Consider the following 26,215-nt stretch of genomic DNA (forward strand, 5'->3'; position numbering starts at 1 on the left):
CACAAAACTATTATTTATTTATTTATTATTCATTCATTTTATTCATCTCTTTAAATGACAGGAATTAAATCCAGAGCTTCAGGCATGATACACAAGTGGTCTCTCATTCAACAGTATCAAGCCACAAGTACATAATCTTCAAACAAGTCTTCCTCTCCCCTCAACTCCGCCATCTTTAGTCCTGGCAGTCTCCATGGAGCTTATGGCCTCCTATATGGTAGGCAGCTGCCTCACTCATGGTTGAGGCTGAGGCGAATCAGCAGCCTGCTTATCCTCTGTTAGAAGACACACTCCCCAACCACAGGGTTTCCACCAGTACTGTTATGCATTTTGTACAGATTATACACACCGACCTATCCCAAGTGCCCAGCATAGTGTCGTGCTCAAAACTATTGTCAGTGAACGGTCCAAGTGTATCTATTAGTAAACAAACCACTAGTGAACCTGTCTGGGGATTTCATGACGCACATGTGTTTATCATGGGTGCTATGGGAACCCACTGAAAGGGTATTTCTGTGACTGTAAAGGGTTGCCGTGCTAGTGATATTTTACACATGGCCGCGAGCACACGGATGGAGGAGCCCTTGCACCGGCAGTCTCTGGACCACAGTGTGGAGGCGAGACAGCTAAAGACAGACGCCATGACCAAGAGGAATGAAAGCTCTGACACAGCTGTGCAATTAAATAAATAATCAGCTTCTCAGACGGCCCAGCCCTCGACAGGGACACAGACGGCCCCGCCCTCGACAGTTCAGATGATGCTATTTTTAAAACCCAAATATTCTTTGCTTTTTAAAATCTACTTTATGTGTATGTATGTGTAAGTGTGTGTGTGTGTGTGAGAGAGAGAGAGAGAGAGAGAGAGAGAGAGAGAGAGAGAGAGGAAGAGTGTGTGTGTGTGTGTGTGTGTGTGTGTGTGTGTGTGTGTGTGATGTACAGCAGTGGCTGAAGCAACCTGAAGAGACCAGAAGAGGGTACTGGATCCCCCAGAGCTGGATTACAGGCAGCTGCGAGTCACCCATTCTGGGTGTTCTGGAATAGTACTCCTAACTGCTGAGCCATCTCTTAAGCCCCCTTTCATGTTTTTATTTGGTACTTAAGAAAAAGAAATACTCCAAAGGCTTTATGTAATTTTTTTTTAAAAAAATTCTTGTTAAAGGTAATCAAAAGTCAGGCATTGTTAATTTGTTCATTTTATATATGATATTAAACATCCTACCTAGTGTGCTTAATAAAGGAATTTTATGGAAAATTGATATGTTCTATATAAAAATGAATTTTAAAACCCTGTGAATAATTAAAACTAAGTATGTCCCTATAGACGTAGGACTTTCCAAAGCTTATAAAATGTGAATATTCAACAAATGAGAATGAACAACTTCCCACAGTCACCAAGTGACAGGGCACTGGGGCTTTCAGAGTCAGTGGGAAGGAGAGTGAGGGGGGAGGGGACAGAGGGGTAAGGAAGAAGAAGGGTTGAGGGGGTGAAGAAGGTAATGAATAAGAGGGTGACGGAAAAGAGAGGTGATGAAGATAAGGGAGATATGGGGGATGAGGAGGTGAGGGGTAGAGGATGAGGGAGGGGTGAGAGGATGAGGGGTGAGAGGTTGCAGGGGTGAGAGTTTGGGGGTGAGAGTTTGAGGGGTGAGAGGATGAGAGGTGAGGGGCAGGGGTGAGAGGATGAGGGGTGAGGAGTGAGAGGATGAGGGGTGAGGGGTGAGGAGTGAGAGGATGAGGGAGGGGTGAGAGGATGCAGGGGTGAGGGGTGAGAGCTTAGAGGATGAGGGGGTAAGAGGATGCAGGGGTGAGAGGAAGGGGGTCAGGGGTGAAGGACTGAGGTGGTGTTCCTCTTCCCCCAGGAGACTCACCCATATGCTGCCCGGTGTCTCTGCAGGGCAATGGCTGCTAGCTGCAGTCTGGCCTCCACCATGATCTCCAGCTCCCCAGCAGAGCACTGGGAGAGGGGCTTATGGCACTGATGCTCCATCTCAGACACCAGGCAGTTCAGCCTGTCCTCAGCCTCTATCAGTAACAGTGACTAAAGGAAGGAGAACACGGCCACAGTCAGAGAACACCACACCGTCACACAGTCAGAGAACACCACACCGTCACACACAGAGATCACCTCACAGTCACACACAGAGATCACCTCACAGTCATAGTCAGAGAACACCACACCGTCACACACAGTCAGAGAACACCACACCGTCACACAGTCAGAGAACACCACACCGTCACACACAGAGATCACCTCACAGTCACACACAGAGATCACCTCACAGTCATAGTCAGAGAACACCACACCGTCACACACAGTCAGAGAACACCACACCGTCACACAGTCAGAGAACACCACACAGTCACACACAGCCAGAGAACACCATAGTCACACACAGCCAGAGAACACCACACCATCACACACAGCCAGAGAACACCACACCGTCACACAGTCAGAGAACACCACACCGTCACACACAGTCAGAGAACACCACACCGTCACACAGTCAGAGAACACCACACCGTCACACACAGTCAGATACCACAGTTATAGTCAGAGAACACCACACAGTCACACAAAGTCAGAGAACACCACACCGTCACACACAGTCAGAGAACACCACACTGTCACACACAGCCAGAGAACACCACACCGTCACACACAGAGATCACCTCACAGTCACACACAGAGATCACCTCACAGTCATACAGTCAGAGAACACCACACCGTCACACACAGTCAGATACCACAGTTACAGTCAGAGAACACCACACAGTCACACAAAGTCAGACAACACCATAGTCACACACAGCCAGAGAATACCACAGTCACACAGCCAGAGAACACCACACAGTCACACAGTCAGAGAACACCACAGTCACACACAGTCAGAGACAAAGTCTCACTCTTGACAGATATTTTCAGGGTCAGAGAAGTAACAGCGGTTGGGAGAATCAGCAGAGAAGCAGTCCAGGAAGGAGCGCAGGGCAGCAGGTGAAATCTCGACAGCAGAGCGGCAGGAGCTCCCTGCTCCACTCGCAGTTCTGTGAAGCTGCTCTGACATCCACCAGTGCCTCGCGGGGACAATAGGGACAGATGTGCTGGGGGCTCCTGTCCCCCCCGTGTTGACCAGGTGATCAGTACTGCATCTTGTTTAAAAGTGTGTTTACACTAAAGGACATATCGTTCCACATATATTGCTTCATTAACCCTGGGCTCACAGACAAAGGGGCTATAGTTCTTTTGTGAGCTGAATGAAATTAAGTGGCGTCTCTATTTGCTTTGTGAGCAAACACAGTGTTTGTCACAAACACTGGACATCATCTTCATCTTCTGCATGAGGGACATTTTATACAGCAAAACCCATCGACAACAGAAACATGGTAGGGGAAATATAGCACACGTTTGGGGAATACTGATGCAGAAAATATGAAGCTAAAACATTTCAAGCATTGGCACGGCACTTAGATGCTTGGATTAGAGATGCTCAAGCAGAGATGTCTACACAAATATCACAAAATCCCCCAGAATCTGGCGACTCTGGTTCAGGGTCACTCCACCTGTACGAACAGACCAGAGATGTGCAGAAGGGCCACTTGGTAGTCTGGGAGAGGGAGGAGCCCAAGAGTCGGTGCAGAATCTCTTTCACCATGGTCGGCTACATGCATACTGGGTGCATATACATTTTATAATCATTTTTGACACACGGAGCATGTCCACAAATGACCATAAAAGTGTGGGTATCACGAGTGGGCTCTTTGAAGTTAGAAGCAAATGTCAGCGAGTGGGCTAATCAGCAGAGAGATTCCGTAATGAAGACAGACCGTATCTCAAGTTAAATGCTGATTGCCTAATTGGTGATACGGAGATAATGAGATTTTTATGATAGACAACCCACAGTCAACAGAATCAATAAGGCAGAAGACAGTCTCTCACACAACCGGTGTCGCCATGGACTTTTGACACTGGACTGGATCTAAGAGCCTCCTCCCTGAGAACTAGCTCTCACAGTGCTGGGGGAGGCACCGTGCAAGCTTCGAAAGGAAAGATAGAACCAGCAGACCTACCCAACTCTGATATCTATGAACCACCACAACAACTAGCATGGCAGGATTACTCAGCATGCAGCAGTGGCACAAAGACCTAGGAGGTAACCAACAGCGCTCCAACTGAGCTTACAACAGGTCCGGTGAGACGGAAATCACAGGTGGTACCTGAAATCCAGCAGACTACCCAGGGCTAGTGAACTCATGGATCTCGGAGGAGAAGCTACCAGAAGGACCACTTTACTAAACCAACACAATAATCCTTAACTACATTCTAAACAGTTGTCCACATGCTCCAGATAAGTACAACTCTCATTCCTTATCAAGTAAACTTCTCTTCGTAATAGACAGAGACCACTAACAGAAAACCACAACACCCAATCAGAATGCAGAGTTGCCTGCATTTTGAGCCCAGTCCCAAATGGAAACACCTGTAACTCCTGCACTGAAGACCCAGGGGACACGAAGAGGAGACTTTAAGAGCCAGAGGACCAGTAAAGGTACTGTGAGATGGTATCTTCTGGAAGTATCAGAGAAGCTACCAGCATGAAGTCTCATCAGTACGGCAGCCTAAAGGAGACCCGAGGAAGGGCGACGTCACTAGACATGCTGGTAGGCAAGGGAAAGCTCACACGGCTTTATCTCTGCGCAACGAACTACAGGTGACTACGGAATGCTGGGAGTGGGAGATCGTCTTCCTCAGGAAACCAAAGATTAGCTCTGAAACCATAACATACATGTAACATTGTACAGACAGATCAGGTTGTATTTACGTATTTAGGAATAAATATTCATACACACATATATCCAACAACAATTAAAGGAAAAGTGGTCATGAATTTGAAAGAGAGAAAGCTGGGGATATGTATGAGAGGGTTTGAAAGGAACCGCGGGAAGGGGAAGGGGAAAATGATAGAATTATAGAAAAGACACAGATATTGAAAAGTTTGCATGTACAAAGCAAGGACTATCGTAAATAATTTAGTATAATGGTTAAAACCATGGACCTTTTAAACAAATTTAAAAAATAGATGTGATTCCCAGACCTATATATTATTTGAATGGCATTAGTAAATTTCATATATTGTCTAAACCTTAGGATTGTTTGTTTTTTGTTTTTGTTTTATGTGTGTTGTTGTTGCTGCTGTTTATTTTCCAAGACAGGGTCTCTGTGTAGCTCTGGCTGTCCTGGAACTTACTCTGTAGACCAGGCTGGCCTCGAACTTACAAAAATCCACCTGCCTCTGCCTCCCGAGTGCTAGGGTTAGTGGCATGTGCCATCACCGCCCGGCTTGTTTTGTTTTTTATGAAATACACTGAAGTAAAAATGATTAATACCTACATCACAGAAGTATGATAATTAAACCGCCATACAAAATGCCTTTTGTGTGGTGAGCATCTTGATAAATGATTTACCATGTTTGGAAGAAGAAACATCAAGGCTTACCTTTATCATGCTAAGAGTGCAGTCATCTCTAAATCTTGAAAGTTGACAATGTGAATTTTCATCCTTTGTGTAAATATCTAAAGACATGAAAGTTGTTAGGAATATCAACCATCAGTGGTTAGTTTAAATAGCACTTATATTTGTTAAAATCTATAATTCATGGAATGTATCAATAAATATAATTAAACAAAATCAACAGTGAACATTAGAGGCGCATATGTATATCAACATTCCTTAAATAAACCTTAAAATGCTGGTCCTTATTTTTGCCACAAATCAGACAGCTCAGAAAATGTCTTTTGCCTACTGAATGGTGTTACTTGGGCTACCAATTTCTGATATAAAAGTGTGGTCCCTTCTCCTGATCTTTTGGAAATTTCTAACACTTCAAATATACCAAAAAAAAAAAAAATTCCCTTGGAAGCTCTCTTAATTAGGGTTTTATTGCTGTGAAGAGACACCATGACCACAGCAAATCTTATAAAGGAAAGCATTTCATTGGGGCTGGTTTACAGTTTCAGGGAGTTAGTCCATTATCACATAGCGAGAAGCATGATGTCATGCAGGTAGATGTGGTACTGGAGAAGGAGCTGAGAGTTCTACATCTGGATCCACAGGGGAAACTGCTGCGCTGGGTATGGTTTAAGCGTATAGAACCTGAAAGCCACCTTCACAGTGACACACTTCCTCCAACAAGGCCACACCTATGCCAACGAAGTCACACCTCCTGATGCTGCTGCTCCCTATTTGCCAAGTAATCAAACACTGAGTCTATGGGGGCCTTTCCTATTCAAACCAGCCCAGTAGCCTTGGTTCTGTTGATATGCAGAAGCCCTTGCTGTAACAGCAGCCAGTGGGGCCCTCTGGAGCAGCAGGTCTATTCAACGTGTCTCCCCAATCCCTCATCTGCAGGAAGTCTGCCCTTATTCTGAAGCAGGATTCAGATAAAAGTCTTTGCCTGTGTCAGTCAGCCTGCTGAATAATCGCAAGTCACTACACACTGCCACAGAACACTATCTGCTATAGACTTGACAGAGGGAGAGAATAATTGCAGAATCAAAGGGAACTTGGCACTTGCAGTGATATTTCATTTGTATGTTAATAAATAAAGCTTGCCTGAAGTTCAGAGAGTAAAACAGCCGCCCTGGTCAGCCTTACAGACCAGGCAGTGGGGACACACATGTTTACACTAGTTTGCCATAGAAACTAGGCAGTGGTGCATGCCTTTAATCCCAGCCCTAGAGAGGAATATAAGACTGGAGGAGACAGCTCTCAGACACAGCCTCATTCTGAGTGAGATTCCTGGAGGCAGGATCGCCATTTTGGACTGAGGCAGAGGTAAGAGCCAGTGGCTGATGGTTTTGCTTTTCTGACCTCCAGACCCCAATTTCTGTCTCTGGATTTTTATTAATTGTGCTGCAGGCACTGATTTTCTCTTTTCTTCCAGTTTCAATCTCCTTACTGTTTTCTTAAAACAGGAGACTCTGGTCTTAGGGGTCAGCTGAGTAAAAGGGCTGGATTTAGGCTTTTTTCTCAGAAAAAAAAAAAAGAGATTAAGAAAGATCTAATGCAAGCATGAGAATACAAGGAGTTCTCAGAACCTACTCAGTGAGGAAATTGTTTTTAAAGTGTCTTATAGTCTCCGGGAAAGTGTGTATGCACATAGAAAACGGGCGAATCAACAATTTCAGTTATAGTAGAGGGTACAGCTCAAGTCACAAGAGCCATGGTGGCTGTGAGCCGATGGCAGAGTGTACAGTTCGCACCACAGACAGCCAGAGCGGCTAGGGAGGGTCCAGAGACTAGACATACCCTTAAGTCAAGCTCTCCGAGACCCGCCTCCTCCAGCTGGGCCTCACCTCTTGATGTCTCCACTGTTTCCCAACAACACTACACATTGCACATCCATCTATAGACTAATTCAGCATCTAGGTCAAAGCCCCATGATCCAAAATCACTGCCAGAAAGCTCTGCCTGTGAGCATCACTGCTTTGGGAATGAAGGTTTTAGCTGGTGAGCCTGGTGAGGAGGAGACTTCGTTTCCAAACCACAGCAACAAGAAACTATGAACAGAGACGGGTCAACACAGTAGATAACCTGAAAGAAACAAACCCTTAGAAATACACAACTTACCAAGACTGAACTGTGATCAAACAAGTATCTCGAGGTACCAAACATTCATAAAAAGATTAAATCAGAGAACAGAGGCAAATTCTCCTAAGAAATCTTGAGCAAAACTACAAATCTAGAGCCGAGGAGATGGCTCAGTCAGTAAACAACACATGAACACAAGGTCAAACAAGAGTTTGACCCCAGGACCTCAGGAAGAGCCAGATGTGCAAGTGCACACTCTGTAATTCCCATATAGGCAAGGTGGAAACAGAAGCATCCCCGAGGCTTGCTGGCCAGTCAGCCTATCCAAATCAGCAAATTCCAGGTCCCAGGGAGAGACCTTATCTCCAAATATAAGGCAGACAACTCCCAAGGAACCCTGGTCTCCACAGACAAGTGCCCACACATGTGCCCTCACTCATGAAAACACTCACATGGCACACACAATGCAAAGCTAAGGTTATCACACCCCTTGGTTTTAAAATATATTAAAACTCTATAAAAAGTATGGTATTATCACCTGCATTCACTTACACCCACACTCATTCGTGTTCCCACAAACGTGAAAGTATGCAAAGTAGGTAGACTACACACACCACCAACCAAAACACAAGACACAAATAAAACCCACAGTTAAACAGCATGTGAAATAGTAGATAACATTTATTTATTAAGATCAAAAAATTAAGGCAGCGTATTTCAAAAACACGCACACTTGATAGCCAACAAGCCCCACCCAATGGTGCCCATCCTAGCGACAGACACTGTCAGACAGATCGGTATCACTGTGATACGGCTCCTTGGAGACAGCACATGGATTTCAATGGGGAACTGCTTCAGTTTACCATGGAATGTCCATAGCACAGACTTGTAAACAGATGCAGTGAATCAAAGCAAGACAGTTGTCCTAGAATGGCTTCAGGGAAATCATTTAAAAGGTGTGGTTTTGTTTTTTTACTATGCCTGCATGTCTATCCGCGCGCTCTGTGTATGCAAGCACCTGCAGGATCCAGATAGAGCATCAGAGCCCCAAAACTGGAGTCGTAAGAGGCTGGGTTCTGGGAACCAAACCTGGGTCCTCTAAAAGAGTATCAAATGCCCTTAATTGCTAAGCCATCTCTCCAGCTATGCATTTTGTTTTATATAAGATATGCAAGATGCAAAAAATGTGAAATTCTAGTCTATAAAACATTGGCAAGCGCTATTTTAAATATTCATCATATTCCTACGGATATGTATGGATGGACAGATAAATATGTATGTACTTGTACCAAGACATAAACATATATGTGCCATAGGACCTCAGGGGGAAATATATGCTCAAATAGTCAAACAGATTATTGGGAGTAGGGTGGTTAGTGGTTGAGAAAACAAGAAAAAGATAAAAATGAAAACCAAAGCTCACCTTTCAGGTTTGGGGGGCTGAGTTTGTTCTTCTCAATGGCAACTGTGTGGTACAGTGTTTTGGGGGAATTATCCGGGATACAGTTTATGGTCGCAGCCAAACTGATGAAGAAACGGGCCTTGGCAAAATTAAATTTGTTTAAGAGGTGTTGCTGGCCAAGAGTAACCAGAGTGAGAGGCAAGCCTCTGTTGATCAAATCTTCCAGGGCCTACAGGTGAGAAGGGGAAAGGGTCGGGTTAGTTAAACATCTTCTCACATCTTAGTGTCACCCCCACCCCCGTTCATCGTTCTGATTGGGTGTCAGGTGAAGGATTAGGCACGACATTTCCATAAATGGCAGAACTGCTCCAGTTCCTCAACTCACACACAGACTGGACAAGAACGGGGAAACAGCCTCCCTACCCAGCTTAGCATCCACGGTCGACCACGCCCTTTTCCAGCCCCTCTCCATCTCATCCCTGCCTCCTTTGTAACCAGGACTCCCTTGTAACCAAAGCTCCCTTGATGGCCTGCAGTGTAAGGGGGCAGATGAAGATCGCACTGATGGAGCAAGTGGTCCCTGGGCAGCAATCAGGCTGCCTGTCTACTCGCGATCCGCCGAGACATTCCACACCGTCTTCTCTTCTACATTCTAATCACCTCCTCCTCCTCCCCATCTACAGAGGGCTGAAAATGGGTCTGTATCATTGACTGGCTGACGCTTGTTCACAGACACCAAAATAAAACCTGGCACACAGTGGACTCAACAGATTTAAAAGATCTCTTTAAAATTGGAGGCAAGTGGGGTAAGGTTCTGGGAGTAAAGGTGCAGGCCACCAATCCTGGGGACCCCCAGAACCTACACAGTAATGAAAACAAACTCCTGGAAGCTGTCTTCTGGCCCCCATGGGCACACTTTGGCATGTGCCCACCGACCCAAATAAATAACAGAACGTAAAACATGGAAGTAAAGCAAAACCTAAGTGGATCCGACCACATTTTGGCTCAAAGCTCTCCAATGGCCCCCATTTCGCTCAGATAAGAGCCCATGCTACATTGTCCCTACGAGGCTTTTCCGTTTGGCCTCTCTGAGCCTATGTGCTACCCCCACCATCCATACAACTCTCTCCACACTAGCGAGGATAGCTATCACCAATCCAAGAAAGTTTGCTTCAAGACCTCTGTACTTGTCTCTGTTTCTAGATTACTCTTTTGTGAAGTTGCATGAGTCCCATCTATCTTTAAGTGAAGAGGAACTTGCTCACCCCAAGTGATCTTACACTTACTACAGTGCATCCAGCTCCTTCTGCACACCCAAGGAAGGCTGGGTCTGTCCCAATACACAGGGTGAGCTACTTCTTTGTGTTTATGGCATTCACTTTTGCTAGCCCTGCCCATTAAGGGATAAGCTCTATAAGGACTTGGTGCCGGCCTGTGGTGCTCCCTGACTGTGATTGCTGGCCATAGAACAGTACCTTGGATGCAGCAGACACTTAGTCATTTTTGAGCTGATACAGAAAGAAGATGCTGGGGCTATCTACCTACTCTAGAAAAGAGACAAACTACTTGCCTTACATAAACAAGAAGAAAAAATTTCCATCATTTGGGAGAATTGGGAGCAACAGAGACAGGCGTTGACAGGTTAGGTTGCCTGGTCTCTGTTCCTCCTTTCTTAGTTTATTCTGTGGGTTGAAAGCACTGCCTAGGGAGAGCAGATGTAGAACACCCGCTGGGCCAGGGGTGCAGACCAAGCATGGCACCAGGACCATCATTATTGCTTCCTACCCAGAGAAGAAACTACAGGCTGGCTGGGGGTAAGGAGAGAGAGGCCATTTCTCTTCTCTTCCCTCCTCAGCAAACTGATTTAATGAGCCTTGACAATTACACACAAACACTTGAGGATCAAAGGAAGATTAATTAGTAATGCTATTTAACACTCCTCTCTCCCTCTATACAGAAAGTGTAATCTGAAGAGTCTGAAGCAGGCCAACAGTACTGTTTTAATTAATTAGCTAATAGAAATTGGGTTTTCATTATGCTGTCAGTCTCTTCTGGAGTAAAGAAATGATCAGACAGACACTCTTTTCAGACCAAACACTGCTCCGCTAGAAATGTGTTCTTAGGGTAGCCTGGCATTTGTGACTAGACAGAGAGAAATATTCCTCAGCTCCCCAAGGTCTGGGAACACCTAAACATGGATATGAATCTTTATCTTCCTAATACCAGTTCTTTCATTTCAGACAGTTTGCTTATGAATTAAAATAAAATCTTAGGGAAAAATATTGAACGATATGAAACATAATTCAAAGTGGAGTTTATGGATAAAATGCACAATAATAGAAAAGTAAGAAGGTTTCATTTAACAAAGAGAGGCCCTGTGCTTTATCAAAATTAAGGAAAAATAAAGCAGGTTTGAGAAAAGTGACTTTTGAGTTATTTAAAAATCAGTAAAATAAAATAAATCAAGTGTGAGCTACTTTCACTGCTATGACAAAATGCCCGAGGAGGCAGCTTCACAAAGGAAGGGTGGTTTATCCCACCCCACACCAGGAAAAGTGCTGCAGGAGGGCATGAGGCATCCGGTCACATTGCATCCAGTCAGGAAGCAGAGAGTTGAATGCTGGGATTCAGCTGGTTCCCCCCTCTTTTTTTTAATATACAAAGCCAGTGCCAGCTGGACAATGCTCAGCATGCTGCCTGTGATGGGGGCTGACCCTGAGGAAACTCTCTCCTAGGTGAATGTGCAGGGCTGGCAGCCTCTTGGTAGCACCTGAGGTAAGCTCTCTCCCTCACAACTTTCCTTCTCTCCTTTGGTTGTCAGGCTCTTGCCTTCAGGGCTTTTCTGAGTTTCCATCCTATAGCACAAGGAAATCCCATTAGTGTGCTAACGTCTCCAACAATGCCGCTGTTCTGTCTACAACAATCCTGAGAGCGACTTTAAATGCTCACACTCCCTTCTGTGACAAACTTTATCTTCCCACCTTTTTGTTCCATTTGCTACCCAGACTCTCTGCAAATCTCAGGAAAAGCAGTCAGCTTTACCCTTGCCACAACACAAGGCCAGCCTGTCTTAAATATTCCTCTGCCAAATAAAGCCTTTCATTGCCTTCGAGTCCAGATCAACCAAGCTGTTAGGGCACGGGCAGAACACAATCAGATTCTTTGCCAGAATGTAACATGAATGGCTTTTAATCTAATTCCCAATAGAGTCTATGGTCTCCTCTGAAATGGCATGAGCCCACAACTTTTTGACTTTCTGCTTTCCCAAAAGTCCCACTAGAATAGACCACTAAGCTCTATACACAATATTCTAGGGCTTTTCTAGCCTGAAACTTCAAACTCTCCCACCTTGGCCCTGCAAACGGCTTCCAATGGCCTAAGCACCACATGGCTGGGCTTTAGCCACAATGCCCCCACTTCTGGGACAAATTCTTTGTATTAGCTACTTTTCTCATGGCTGTGGCAAAATACCTCAGAAAGGCAAATTAAGAAAAGAAGAGTCTGTTTGGGCCACAGTTTGAGGGTATGGTCCTTTGTATCAAGGAGGGAACAGCATTAGAAGTTGGCTCGTCATGCTACATCTACAGCGCGAAGAAGCAGAGAGACCAACTCCTATGTGGGGCATTTATATAAATACTTCTTTTTCATTCAGTCCAAGAGCCAGGGCTATGGGATGATGCTGATCACATTCAGAGTGGGTCTTCCCTTTGTAGTTAAGCCTTTCTGGAAAAAGCCTCTTAGACACACCCAAAGGTCTGTTTCCACGGGGATTCTAAATCCAGTCTTGTTGACAAGGAACATTAATCACTACAGCTTAATTAAAGACAATGCTGTTTGATACCATCAATCAATCAATCGAACAATCAATCAACCCTCCATATAGCTATCTGTCCTCATTAACCACTCCTAGATTACTGTACTCATGTCTTCTCTGTCACCAGCACCTCCATAACCCTTGTGACAATGGTAGTCCTCAAAGGCCTTCAATGTGAACACTTTAAGGTGCTAATAATATCATTAGGTTTTTATTAAGTTGTTTTTTTTAAATATTTAAATGTCACTAGGAAATCAAATGCTTAAACACCAATTGTTTGATGGTTGACAGGTGTTAATAGACAATTTCATCGTCATTATGCAAAAACCTTTGGGGAAATCAGAGGAGCTGCATATGAAAATGTTACAAAATGACACCCCCTGCAATTGGTGCACAGTCCTGGAACTGAGAAGAAAGGATACAAGTAGCAGCTATATTGAACACATGGGCTGCTCCAAAAAAAGTCCTTTAGTTACAGTGGGAGTCAGTTGTTACCATTTAGGTAACAGAGACATTTAGATAGGAAAGCCAAAGATACATGACTGGACAAACAAACCAACTGAACACACCTGGTTCTAGAAGTCTGAGTAGTCACTGCTAGTTACTGGCCTGGACCTCAAGTTAGTTTGATACAATTCTAACTTTAGCCTCAGAATTTTGTGATCAAAACCCTATTATCAGATGTTAAAAAGAGGAAGATTGGGAGTTCAAGGATATCCTTGGCTACCCAGTGTGTTAAGGGCAGCCTGGGCTATATGAGCCCTGTCAATAATAGAAAGGAGGGAGGGAGGAGAAAATACATGTAGAGCAGGATTTCAAAATCAGAAATTATACTTTCCAAATAGGGTGAAATGACTCAGAACACGTCCACATTAAATATTGTTATTACCTGTATGTTGTCTTTATTGGTAAGAGGTTTTCCAGAATCAAATAATTGAGTTATCTGTCAAAAATACAAAATATTAATAGCAGAACATATTATTTGAGCATTCTTTTAAATGGAACTATTAAGTATCCTAAAATCATTTAAGCACCATTTTGTTGTCAAAGTAATACATGATCTTGTCAGAAATATTAGTATAAAAAATGCTAAAAATTGTATATAAGTCAAATTCTTTTAGGCACTAAGCATCAGTATTCTGTCTTTCCTGTCCTTCTCTTGCTGATTATTTTTAAAATTATATACTCACTTCTATTCCATTTTCACCAACAATTGCCTACTTTTATTCCTACAAAACTGGGTTGCTTGCAAATCTCAGCCTAGAAGGTATCAATGAATATAGTATAAGAACTAAATTTCTTTGCCATCGCGTGTTACATAGTGGGGCCATTCTTCATCCTTACATCACCAACCAGCCTTAGGTCAAATATTACTGGTGGACATTTTGTCTACATTTTGATTATTGCCTTTGGACTGTATCTTGGGAGGAGTTCAGGGTCAGAACACAAGGATATCTTGAGGAAATGGAAGCGGCTGGGTTCCGTTTCCAAGCCCATTCATATCACGTGACCACACTTCCCATAGTCTCCAGCAATACTCTCCCTTTTAAAACGTGCCGTGTTGAGGAGAACTTGAACACTTATTTAGAATGACTATGGTTCTCTTCCCTTCTGTATGGGAATCTCGTGTTTGTGGTAGGCTCTAAGTGTTCTGGCTCAAGGGCAACAGTTATTCCCACAGGAAAATGTAGTATAATGGAGCAGAATGTGTCTCTTTTCACCCTGACCAAACTTTTGAACAGACGGACCAACATAGGAGACAAAACTGATCCGCCTCTCCCACCTCCAGTCTCCAGGAAGTATGCTACAGCTTCCAGGGAAAGAGAAGCCACTCATATGCCCATGGTGTCCTAGCTCAAGATCCCATATCTCTTGGCCTGAGGACATTCCGTGGCCTAGGGACATTCAGAAGAGCAGCGACTCGGGGCACTAATGTCCTACCAGTCCGAGGAGCCCAGGGCAGTGATATTTCCATCAATGCTCTTGGACCGTTTTTCCTCCTATTGCTGTGGGCTGCTCCTTCTTACTCAGCATACATTCTGAAATCCCCTCCCAAAAACACTGCTTACACCCAAATCCTCCTCTCTAGATGCCCAAGCCAATTAGCTTTCATTGCCAACCAGCACCCGTACTGCAGAATTCCCCTTCTGAAGTACTCTTTGTTATCTAGGGACACTGAAGAACTAATGACTCAAAAAAGGGAACTCTTCCTTGAAATAAATGACGGACTTCATAATAGGACTTTATTTAGTGACAAGGGGGGAATCTTGATACAAACATATGGTAAAATATAGAACTTTTTAAAGTGCTTTGAAGAGTTGAACTGTAATCCATAAGTTTTTTTTCAGCAACTTCCTTTGCAAGTGAAACCAAATTCATTAAACCCTTCTTTAAATAACTGGCCCGCAGCCTAATAACATTGGCACCTATTTTAATTATAAACCCTGAAAGCATTTTCTCTTTTAATTACACTTTTAAATCCCCAATTGAAGGTGGAAAGCTGCAAATTAACTCTGAGAATACAAAATCTGAAGTCAGACTCCACCGGGAGACGATTCACCTACACATTTATCTTATGAAAGTTCCTGGAGAAAAATGAAGCTTGGGATGGTCATGTCAAAAATGGCTCCTGAATTCTTCGCTGCTGTTTCCTCGATGCAAACGGCCATTGAAAACTCTTGTTTCTCAGCCCATGCACGTGGTTTCTCTGTCCATGTTTTCTTTCAGGACTGTACACTTAGATGGCCCTAAATTACTTTCCTTCAGCTCCTGTTTTCTGTTGTCTGCCTCCGTTCCTGGATTATTTCAAGCCTTAGCTAGGGTTTTAGTTATTGCTGCTGCAATGAGACACCATGATGACTAAACACAACTTGGGGAAGAAAGGGATGATTTGCTTAATTCCCACATCATGGTTGATCAACAAAGGAAGTCAGAACGGGAACCCAAACAGGGCAGGAATCTGGAGGCAGGAGCTGATGCAGAAGCCATGGAGGAGTGCTGCTTTACTGGCTTGCTCTTGGGGTTTGCTCCGCCTTACTTCATATAGAACCCAGGACCACCAATCCAAATGGTCTTGGTCCTCCTGCATCAATCACCGAGAAAATGCTCTACAGGCTTGCCTGTGGTCTGCTCTTACAGATGTATTGTCTCAGTTGGATCTTCCCCTTTTCTGACACCTCTAGCGTGTATTATATTGACATGAAACTAGCCAGTACAGACTATTATTTTAAACCTCGGGGTTAAAACTCCCAACTTCACATATGCAGCCCCAACTGGTCCCCTGAATTCTTGACATTGCTACCTTACACAATGGATGCTACCCACCTAGCTGTCTGTAGATCTCATACGCAGCTTGCTCAGCTTCTCCTCTACAGTTTATGAAAACTACCTGCTGACTGCTCAGATTGAACACTCTGTAGTCATCCTTGACTTATGCTCTTACAATTCCACCTCCAAACACCAGTCTAATGCTGCCAGCTCTTCCCTCACAATCTGTACAGCAATAGACCGCTGTTCCCTCCCCTCTGTGACTATCACCTCAATAATCACTGTGTCATGATCACATCACCTGGTCCCTGAGTCCTCCCCTCCTTCCTTCCTCCTCTTTCCTACATCCTCACTAGACCTCTAGACCTACCTGGTCTTCCCCAATGATATCTCACAGCATCTTCCCCAAGGCCTTTGTCATACGATGATTTGTGCCTGGAAGGTCATCCCCCCAGACCCCTGCTTGGTTTCCGTCCTTCACAAGTTGCTGATGAGAAAAACCTTCCCAATAACGAGACAGCAGCCCACCACCCAGGTCAAGCTTCTCCCCCTCATCTCTGTTGGACTGTGCTCACAGAACATCGCCACCTGTCATAGAGATTTGTGTTCCGTGTTTACGATCTGCCCTCCGCACAAGAAAGCAAGCTCCAGGAAAGCAGTAGCTTCATGACAGCTTTCACTGCTCCTTCTCCATGCCAAGAACACTGCCTGGATTCAGTAAGCACTCAAGATAAGCCGGGTGGTGGTGGCTCACGCCTTTAATCCCAGCACTCAGGAGGCAGAAGCAGGCGGATCTCTGTGAGTTCGAGGCCAGCCTGGTCTACAAGAGGTGGTTCCAGGACAGGCTCCAAAAAAAGCTACAGAGAAAAACTCTGTCTCGGAAAACAAACAAACAAATGAAAAAGAAAGAAAGAGAGAAAGAAAGAAAGAAAGAAAGAAAGAAAGAAAGAAAGAAAGAAAGAAAGAGTCTGAATCTATTGAAGTATAATTTTAATACCAAAAGACAGGTTGTTTATAATAAGAAAATACTATTGACTGGGAGGCACTCAAGAAAATAGTACTAACTTCATCCAGACAAGAGGATAAATTCATTTACATCACAGGAGAGGGATGAAGAGCCAAATTACTTATTTCCTGATAGGTACTGTGCTGGGTAATTTTATGTCAGGTTGGTGCAAGCTGGGGTCATCGGAGAAAAGGGATCCTCAGTTGAGAAAATGCCTCCAAAAGTTGGGCTGTGGGTAAAGCTGTACAACATTTCCTTACTTACTGATTGACCTGGGAGGGCCCAGCCCTTTGTGGGTGGTGCCACCGCTGAATTAGTGGTCCTGGGTTCTATAAGAAAGCCATGAGGAGCAAGCCAGTAAGCAGCACTCCTCCATGGCCTCTGCATCAGCTCCTGCCTCCAGGCTCCTGCCTTGTTTGAGTTCCTCTCCTGCTTTCCTTCAGTGACTAACTATGATTTGGTAGAGTGAGCCAAATAAACCCTTTCCTCTCCAAGTTGCTTTTGCTCATGGTGCTTCATCACAGCAAGAGTCGCCCTAACTAGGAGAGGTCGGTAATTCATAGACAGCTAGGCAGGTATACATCTACACATATACCATATATACTAAAACACTGTATATAATGTATACATATATAAGTATATACACAGATATGCATATATCCATATGTATTCATATTGTTTAATGAAAATCCCTAGTAAGATGTTCTATATATAACTTCGCAGTTTCATGAAGCCCAGGATGGCTTCACACTTGCCAAGGACGACCTTAAATGTACTGGGGTTATAGGTATGCGTAACCACACTCAGTTTTTATTTTGTCATAAAAAAACAAAAACAAAAACAAACAAACAAACAAACATCAGAGTGGGAGATTGAATCCAGAGCTTTAAGTATCCTGGGCAATCACATGAACTCCCTCCCCAGTCTTACGATCATCCTCATGTTTCCAGTGTTCCAGACCCACCCCAGGTCTTCGCGTGTGCTCAAAAAGCTGTTCTGTTATAGTGCTATGTCCCCAGCCTCTATTATAACAAATAACAGCACTGTCGCAGTTGTATGGAATATGAGCAGATACAACACACACATGTGATGCCAGCTCACATGGGTGATTCTCAAGACTTCAGTTCATTTTGTTGATTCTTTTAGGCCCTCTAAATTTGAGTCTGACTTCTTCCTACGTGTGTCTGTAAGTCTCATGCTCACGTGAACATACCATCTCCCCTGGAGAGTGACCCGCTATTTCCGTGTGTGTGTGTGATGGGTGTGTGCACACATGTGCAGCATGTGTCTGTATGTGCACATGTGGAGGCCAGATCAGGATGCCAGGCATCTTCCTCTACTGTGTATTTCTTTGAGATAGGGCCTCTTTCCAACTTAGAGGTCTTCCAGTGGGCGGGCTGGCTAACATGCTCTTGGGGTTCAAGGTTGGGGATACAGGCATGTACAGTCATGCCCAGGGTTTTATGGTGGTGTGGCGATTTGAACTCTGGGCCTCATGATTGCAGAACAAGTGCTCTTCCCAACTGAACCATCTTCCTAGCTCCTCAGTAGATTTCTTAATTTTAATGTATTAACTGATTATAAATAATTTTTTCATATACTATATTCTGAATACGGTTTTCCTTCCTCCATCTCCTCCCAGATTGTTCCCACCACCTCCCTATCCAACCAATTCCATGCTCCCCCCCCCCCTTTAGAAGATAAACTTGCTTTATTGCTAGTTTTCTGTCTTAAATGTATATGCTCAAGTGATGAAATTGCTACTTATAATGAAATCAAAATTCTAATCAGCATCTGCCTAAAGCAAGGTCACCCAGTGAGTCCCCGATCACCAGGAAAACCAAAGCAGAAGGAAATAACAAGTCACTCCGATTTAATTTATGTTCTCGCTGTAAACTCAGTACTCATCTTCAAGGATGCTTCAATTAGCCAGTTTACAAATACAAATTAAGCAACCCAGGTAAAACTATCTTCTAAAATCAAAATAGATTATGCAAAATGGAGACTGTTCTTCTCTCAGAGAAATCACAGAACACTGAACAGAGAGAGATAGCACAGGGGCTGTGCCGGGCTGGCATTCACAAAGCCCTGGACTGCTTCCCCAGGTGCAAGAGGAAGATGAGGACAAGAGGAGGAAGGAACAGGGGAGAAGGTACATACATTAAAGATATCCAAATAATACATGTGGACAGGTCACCTTGATGAAAACATTGAACAAACCTGATAAGATTGTTGATTCTTTTAGGCCCTCTAAATTTGAGTCTGACTTCTTCCTATGTGTGTCTGTAAGTCTCATGCTCACATGAACATACCATCTCCCCTGGAGAGTGACCCGCTATTTCCGTGTGTGTGTGTGTGTGTGTGTGTGTGTGTGTGTGTGTGTGATGGGTGTGTGCACACGTCTGGGCTATGTAGGCGGATGTGCCTAAAGAGACCAGTGAGATACCTATACTAAAAAGCAACATGTGGTAGGCACGGGCCAGGATTCGACTGCAATAACCTTCTCCAGAATGGCAGGCCCTCCCCGCCTGGCCCCTTTCCATGCCAGATAAATGACACTTGATTTTGCTGTAACTAGACATAGCAGCACAGTCCGGAGCACTGGAGACTTGCACACACAATTCTGTGGGAATGTTCCCTAGGCTTCAAGAATGCAGCCTCTGGGGATTTTAAATACGGGTCTGTAGCTTTGAATCAGGTGGGGAGGTTACCTTAACTTTGGCTGCAGCTTTATAGCCAGCAGGGATGGCACACGGCATGTTTTTTCCATGAAAAATCTGGGATAGCTCATAAAAGGCTTCAGAAAAGAAGCCTAAATCTATAAGGATTTCGGTCTATAAAAGAAAGAAAAAAGATCTGATATTAGTATTTTTTGCTTACAAAATACAAAGTCACGGGAAAACGCATCAGGTTCTAAGATCCAAAATGCCCTCTTAATGACAGTAGTGTGTAATGAATCGGCGTTCACTGATTAGTGGGTGAACACTAGTACTTAGCAGTGTGCTTGTGAAAATGCCTGTCTCCAAGTGCAGTGGACCACAAAGCTAACAACAGCAGGGGGCATTCGGAACAACAGGCTCTTATCAGCTGCTGCTTACTTCATCAGAGGCAGACACAAAAGTCTAACAGCCATGGAGAAGTTTTTGAAATTAACTCAACTTATTATCTCTTTGTTCCCATGGTTCCCATGGGAACCTGGGTTAAAAAAAATAAAGTAAGAATACTCCCGATGTTCTTGAACCCTCTGAAGGAAGTTAGACAAAAGCACAGTGTGTCAACACAGAGACAACTATTAATTTTCTTATCTTTTAATTAAGTGTCAACTTTAAAGGCATATGATTAACAATTTTAACTGGCTGATAGCTATACATTCCACAAGGTTTGTTTTGAATACAATTCAATTGAACTAAATCAGGAAATTAAAGGAAGGGAAGTTGGCATTCAACATGTTTATTGAACCTCTCTTGGACAGCATGCCCACTTGAAGGTTAGAGTCCCCTGAGATTCGTAATTAACCAAATGTAAGAGACATGTGCAGGGCTTGCATAGTAAGAGATACCTTAGAAGGCCCGGTGGTGGTGGCACACACCTTTAATCCCAGCACTTGGGAGACAAAGACAGGCGGATCTCTGTGAGTTCGGGGCCAGCCTGGTTTAGAGAGTGAGATCCAGTACAGTCAGAGCTATGCAGAAACCCTGTCTCAAAAAAAACAAAAAGAGAGAGAGGAGCGGGATTTAGAGGTATTGACAAAATCCTGCTTTCAATAGTGGGGTCTTGGAAAATTGCAATGAGGAAGGAAGGATGGTTCAAGAGAAGAGCTGGAGATCATGTAAAGGAGAGAAAAGGCATGCGGAGAGGACCCCGAGGAGAGAGAAGGCATGCAGAGAGGACCCCCAGGAGAGAGAAGGCATGCGGAGAGGATCCTGAGGAGAGAGAAGGCATGCGGAGAGGACCCCAAGCACAAAGGCCATGGGTTCTGTGCGGTTGGAGAGAGGGGAGGACAGTGGAGAGGGTCAGGAAGTGGGCACAGATGGTGGCCAAACACAGAGAGCCTGTAGACCCAGCGAGCTCTCTTTTTACTCAGTGAACAAAAGTTACTCGATTGAAGGCATGACAGTGAACACTTGAAATCCTAGTCCTTGAAGGACAGAGAGTTTCAAGCCAGTCCTCCCTCACCAGACTGAGACAAAGGACTGCGGGTGTATCAGAGTTCAGAAAGTTCTCGCTACCATATGCAGGGCCCCAGGTCCAACGTCAGCAGGGAAAATAAGTTGTGGAGGCTTTGAACCAGAAAGGACCCTTACATGATTTATGCTTTGAAAATGTTCAGTGATTTTGTGGAGGGCAAGGGTACAAATGATAGACACAGAGAATAAAGCACAAAATTGAATGTATACACAACACACACACACACACACACACACAAAAGACAAATCAATTTATCTTCAGCATGCCAATACACCATAGTTTCTGTTCTCCTTTTTATCCTTGGTTTAGGAACCAAGAGTGGGAAAAACAAACAAACAAAACTTTAAGGAAAAAAAAAAAAGGCAAGTTAGGGGAAATCGGTGGTTAAAAAAATAGCATGAAAATAAAACATAAAATCCCAGAAGGCTGTTTTTAATGGGAAAGAGAAAGTCACTTGTCTATTGAGCTGTCTGTGTATTGCAGTTTTTGCGTAAGAGATGGTAGTCTCTGTACCTGCCATACCACCCCCCTGCCATCAAATATCAAAGCAAGCACTTATGGAGATAGATGAACACTTCTGGACCCCAGGTAGTCATTACTTCCATTCATGTCTAGAGGAAAATCCCCCTACAGACCTCTGTGTGCTCAGACACCGTACCAGAACATCAGCCAAGGCTGCCTCTCACTCCATTTCCTCCTATCACTCTAGGCAATGGCGACCTGCACTGTGGACACACGCCAGAGGACAACGAGAACCAGCCACCCACCAGACTTCCATGTGCCTTCTGAAGCAGCAGTACCCTTCCCCTTCCTGGGAATGCTTGAAACGTTGAAAATAAATCTTTAATGGGGTTAGCAGGTCTACAGTGAAGCAGGATATCTGGTCATGAACAGGTCTGCATGAACAGGAAGACTCCACTGGACTCTAGATCTATCTATCTATCATAGACTGGTTAGTCAGAGAGCATCGTTGCTTGGTGTTTCCCAACCCTGGTGTTTCTCTTCCACTTACGAACCCTGGTTACTTCAGGAAGGTCACACAAGTTCTGTTCACACAAACTGTCATTTTGTTCTCTGTGGGATCTCTCTTTTATCCTTGCATCTGTTAAGATCCCCAGAACCAGTTTTCAATCTTACTGCGCCAATAAGCTCTGCTGGGCAGTGTGCCAGATCTGCTGAGATCATTCTCCTGACTCCCGTTCTACAATGACTATCGCTCTTAACCAAAGCTCCAGACAGAGAACACAGTTCTTCACTGGCTTCAAAGACACTCTATGGCAAAATCATGACCCCAGACCAAAGAGAGAATTCTGTCTTGGCTTAACTTGATGAATTATGAGTTTGTTGAGGTTATTTACGGGTTCATGGGAGACTCAAGGCAACTATACTGCCAGAAAATACCCTGGGCAACCCATGGGCAGTTACACCACCAAAGAGTCCACCAGCAGCATGGACAACTCACAAAAAAACTACTTTACCAAAGAGTCCCAACCCAGCCAATTGTTTATCTATAGTATTATCTCGAAGAAGGGGATGGTCTTGTGAGCCCGTGAGTCTCAAGAACCTCTGCATCCCTCCAGTGAGAGAATGCTAATAGGGCTGTTCTTGGTTCTTGATCGTCTTCTGTTCTGATCCAAGACAGCAGTGATCATGTGCAGCCTGGAGGAAACAGCTAGGCAGCATCGCTCTCTGGTTTTTCTACTGTCATGCTGTCTCCTGCTCAGAACTTCCATGCCAACAGCACAAAATCTCTTCCATCCCTTAAACAACTCCAGACTTCCTCGCCGCTATAGCTTCCCAAGGATCTTCTTCCCCACTCATCTAGCTGTATAATTTCCAAACCTAAATTCTGCACACTGAGTGAAACCCTCACACCTTAAAGCCACCTGTTTCTTGTTCAAACTTTCGGAAATGATTCTCACCACACTCACGTGGGGTAATTAAGGAACAGGTGCATATGTTACCAACATGCGCATCCTATCTCTCTTCCCAGCTTCCGTGTCCTCATAATCAAAGACTGTGGGTTACATGGCCTCAAGTTACTAAGCTGAGTTAAATAAGAGGTATCCAGTAAATCTTTTCAAAATATTATTTATTTATTGGGGCACTACATGGATGAAAGTCAGGACAGCTTGCAGGAATCGATTTTCTGTACTATGTGGGTTTCAGGGCTCAACTCTGGAATATGTGTGGCAGTAAACACACACAAAGACAGTGAGCACTTGACAAATGCCTACAAATTCAAAGTTCAACTAATTCTAAAAATCAACTAATGAATATCAAATATGTGAACCTGTTACCCAAGATAATATGGGGAATTAAAAGATGATTAAGATACAGAGCCTAGCCTCAAGAATATTGCAGTGTCAATGACAGAGGGAGGATGGGTTTTAAAATGTGCTACTGAACTTCAAAAACAAGATAATCCAGGAATCAGTAGTTCCGATGGAAAGCCAGACATTTTCAGGGTCCACATAAATAAATATGAAGTCCATAAAGATTTATTTAGAAATAGAAAGCAAAAGACTATTCTCCAAGGCCCAAAAGGTCTAGATGGAGATATGGGTTACAGAGAAGTTCAGTTTCTCCTCACTGGAAAGCAGGGAGGGGTTTAGGGGAGAAAAGTAGAGAGTTTCCAAGGAAAGGGGAAAGTGGTGAGCTAGAGCATTGTCCCCAAGTGCTGTGTGCAGCTAAGCTGTGTGGAGCTGAGCTGTGTGGAGCTGAGCTGTGTGGAGCTGAGCTGTGTGGAGCTGAGCTGTGTGGAGCTGAGCTGTGTGGAGCTGAGCTGTGTGGAGCTGAATGTCCGAGAGACTGCTCTAGATCATCTCTTCCGACCACAAGCCACGGTATTTATCTCTTGTCCCATCTGCCTCTCTGGTAAAGCCTTGAGGACAACAGTGGCGGAGTATTTACACCATGGTTGACATCTGCAAAGGCATAAATCGGCTTTAATTATCTTACGTGTGTGCGTGTGTGTGTGTGTGTGTGTGTGTGTGTGTGTGTGTGTGTGTGTGTGTGCGTACACCACATGCATGCCTGCTGTCTGAGGCAGGCAGAAGAGGAATGTGCCCGATCTCTTGGGACTGGAGTAATTAACAGTAGTAAGCCACCACGTGGGTGCTGCAAATCAAACCCAGGTCCTCTGGAAGAGCAATTGGTACTCTTAACCATTGAGCCATCTCTCTAGCCCCTAAATAGGCTTTCCGAATGATCCCTTTGTGAAGCATTTATTAGCATGAAAATGATTATGTCACTGCATGAGAAGAAGCGTTCAAAACGATGGCCAAAAAAATCATTTAAGCTCAAGAATAACAAATACTCTATTTTAAATGCTTTTTCTTCACTTAAATCTCTCTGCTTTCACAGTGTTCATTAAAGGAAGCAATAGAAACAAAGGCCTTGGTGAGTATGGTCTGTGCTCACATGTTAAGTGTGTGTGAGTGTGTGTGTTTGTGTGGGGGGGGGGTGAGCAAGGTGTGAGAGAGAGAGAGAGAGAGAGAGAAAGAGAGAGAGAGAGAGAGAGAGAGAGAGAGAGAGAGAGGCAGAAAGGGATGGAGGAATGGAGGGAGGGAAGAAGGGAGGGAGGGGAGGGAAGGAGGGAGGGAGGGAGGGGGGGAGGGAGGGAGGGAGGGACAGAAAGGTTGTATTCCACATTAACGCTCAGGAGGTACAGAATAAGAAATAACCCCACAGGACATAGTAATAATTGAAATGATTCAAGTACAGAAAAAAAAAAAACCCAAGGGGCATACACCCGCCACAGGTGATGGGAGAAGAAGGCAGGGACCTCCATGATTCTTAGAGTCCCCAAGCTATTGTGAAGGTCAGGCTGAGAGTGCCTGAGTCTCTAAAGCACAGAAAACAACATCACCACCAGCTGTAGGCTGTCTTCAAACACAAGGACCTGGGAACATTCAGCAACTAACCTGTGGCTAGTGCATTACTTTTAAAAGATTTCTTAAATATTTAAAAATTTTATCTGGTGTGTGTGTGTGTGTGTGTGTGTGTGTGTGTGTGTGTATGTGTGTGTGTGTGTGCGCGCGCACGTACACCTACATGAGCTTGTGTACAGCACAAACATCCAGGAGGACACAGGAGCCAGAAGAGGTGGCTGGATCTCCTAGACCTGGAGTTACAGATGCGTGTATGCTGTCATGTGGGTGCTGAGAACTGAGCCTGCGTCCTCTGAGAGACCAGAAAGCACTCTGAGCCACTGAATCAACTTCATTCCTTGCATATGTTTTAATTTATAAATATGTATTTATGTATGGAGGTCAGAAGAGGACATCATTGACCCGCTGAGGCTGGAGCTACAGGGGGTTGTGAGCTGCCCAAGGTAGGGGTGGGTAAATGCACTTAGGTCCTCTGGGAGAGCTGTCTGTGTGATACGGGGGTCATCTTCCCAGGCCCAAACTGCACTATTTTTTTTTTACTTATTTATTATGCATACAGTATTCTCAGTATTCTGTCTGCATGTAAGCCTGCAGGCCAGAAGAGGGCATCAGATCTCATTACAGATGGTTGTAAGCCACCATGTGTGGTTGCTGGGAATTGACCTCAGGGCCTTTGGAAGAACAGCCAGTGCTCTTAACCACTGAGCCATCTCTCCAGCCCCACACCATTTTTATATCAGTAGGATACCATGTCATTAACGGCTTATTTGTAAGAATTAGAATCAATTTCACACAAAACAGTATCCTTAAAGGAAAAAGAATGTCAAAGGTATTAACAGCTTGTAGCATACCTTGAGGATTCTTGCTTCTAGATTTTTGATGATGTCTTGGCAGATTACAGTCACAAAATATTGGTACAATGCAAGAAGAGGCAGAACCTACCAGAAGGAAAAAAACATTCTTTAAGATACCACTTAGCAATGTAATAGACTGGCAATCAAATTTTGTCAAACATTAACTGCAGAATATATTACACGAAGTATCACATTTCTACATGAGC

At 44.2% G+C, this 26,215-nt stretch overlaps 1 protein-coding gene across 1 annotated transcript in view; it reads right to left on the bottom strand.

Annotated features, from left to right (window-relative positions):
* Cfap54 (cilia and flagella associated protein 54) overlaps nucleotides 1–26,215 on the bottom strand; it is a 281,209-nt gene that overhangs the window by 97,412 nt on the left and 157,582 nt on the right. The window contains exons 46-51 of the mRNA XM_038314435.1: nucleotides 26,007–26,093; nucleotides 19,786–19,908; nucleotides 13,691–13,744; nucleotides 9,009–9,216; nucleotides 5,492–5,568; nucleotides 1,869–2,038 (exon numbers count right to left, since the gene is read on the bottom strand). Of these exons, the coding sequence (XP_038170363.1) occupies nucleotides 1,869–2,038; nucleotides 5,492–5,568; nucleotides 9,009–9,216; nucleotides 13,691–13,744; nucleotides 19,786–19,908; nucleotides 26,007–26,093 (719 nt within the window). The remainder of the gene's footprint in view (nucleotides 1–1,868; nucleotides 2,039–5,491; nucleotides 5,569–9,008; nucleotides 9,217–13,690; nucleotides 13,745–19,785; nucleotides 19,909–26,006; nucleotides 26,094–26,215) is intronic.

This window comes from Arvicola amphibius, chromosome 17, assembly GCF_903992535.2.
Source record: "Arvicola amphibius chromosome 17, mArvAmp1.2, whole genome shotgun sequence".
Classification (NCBI taxonomy): Eukaryota; Metazoa; Chordata; class Mammalia; order Rodentia; family Cricetidae; genus Arvicola; species Arvicola amphibius.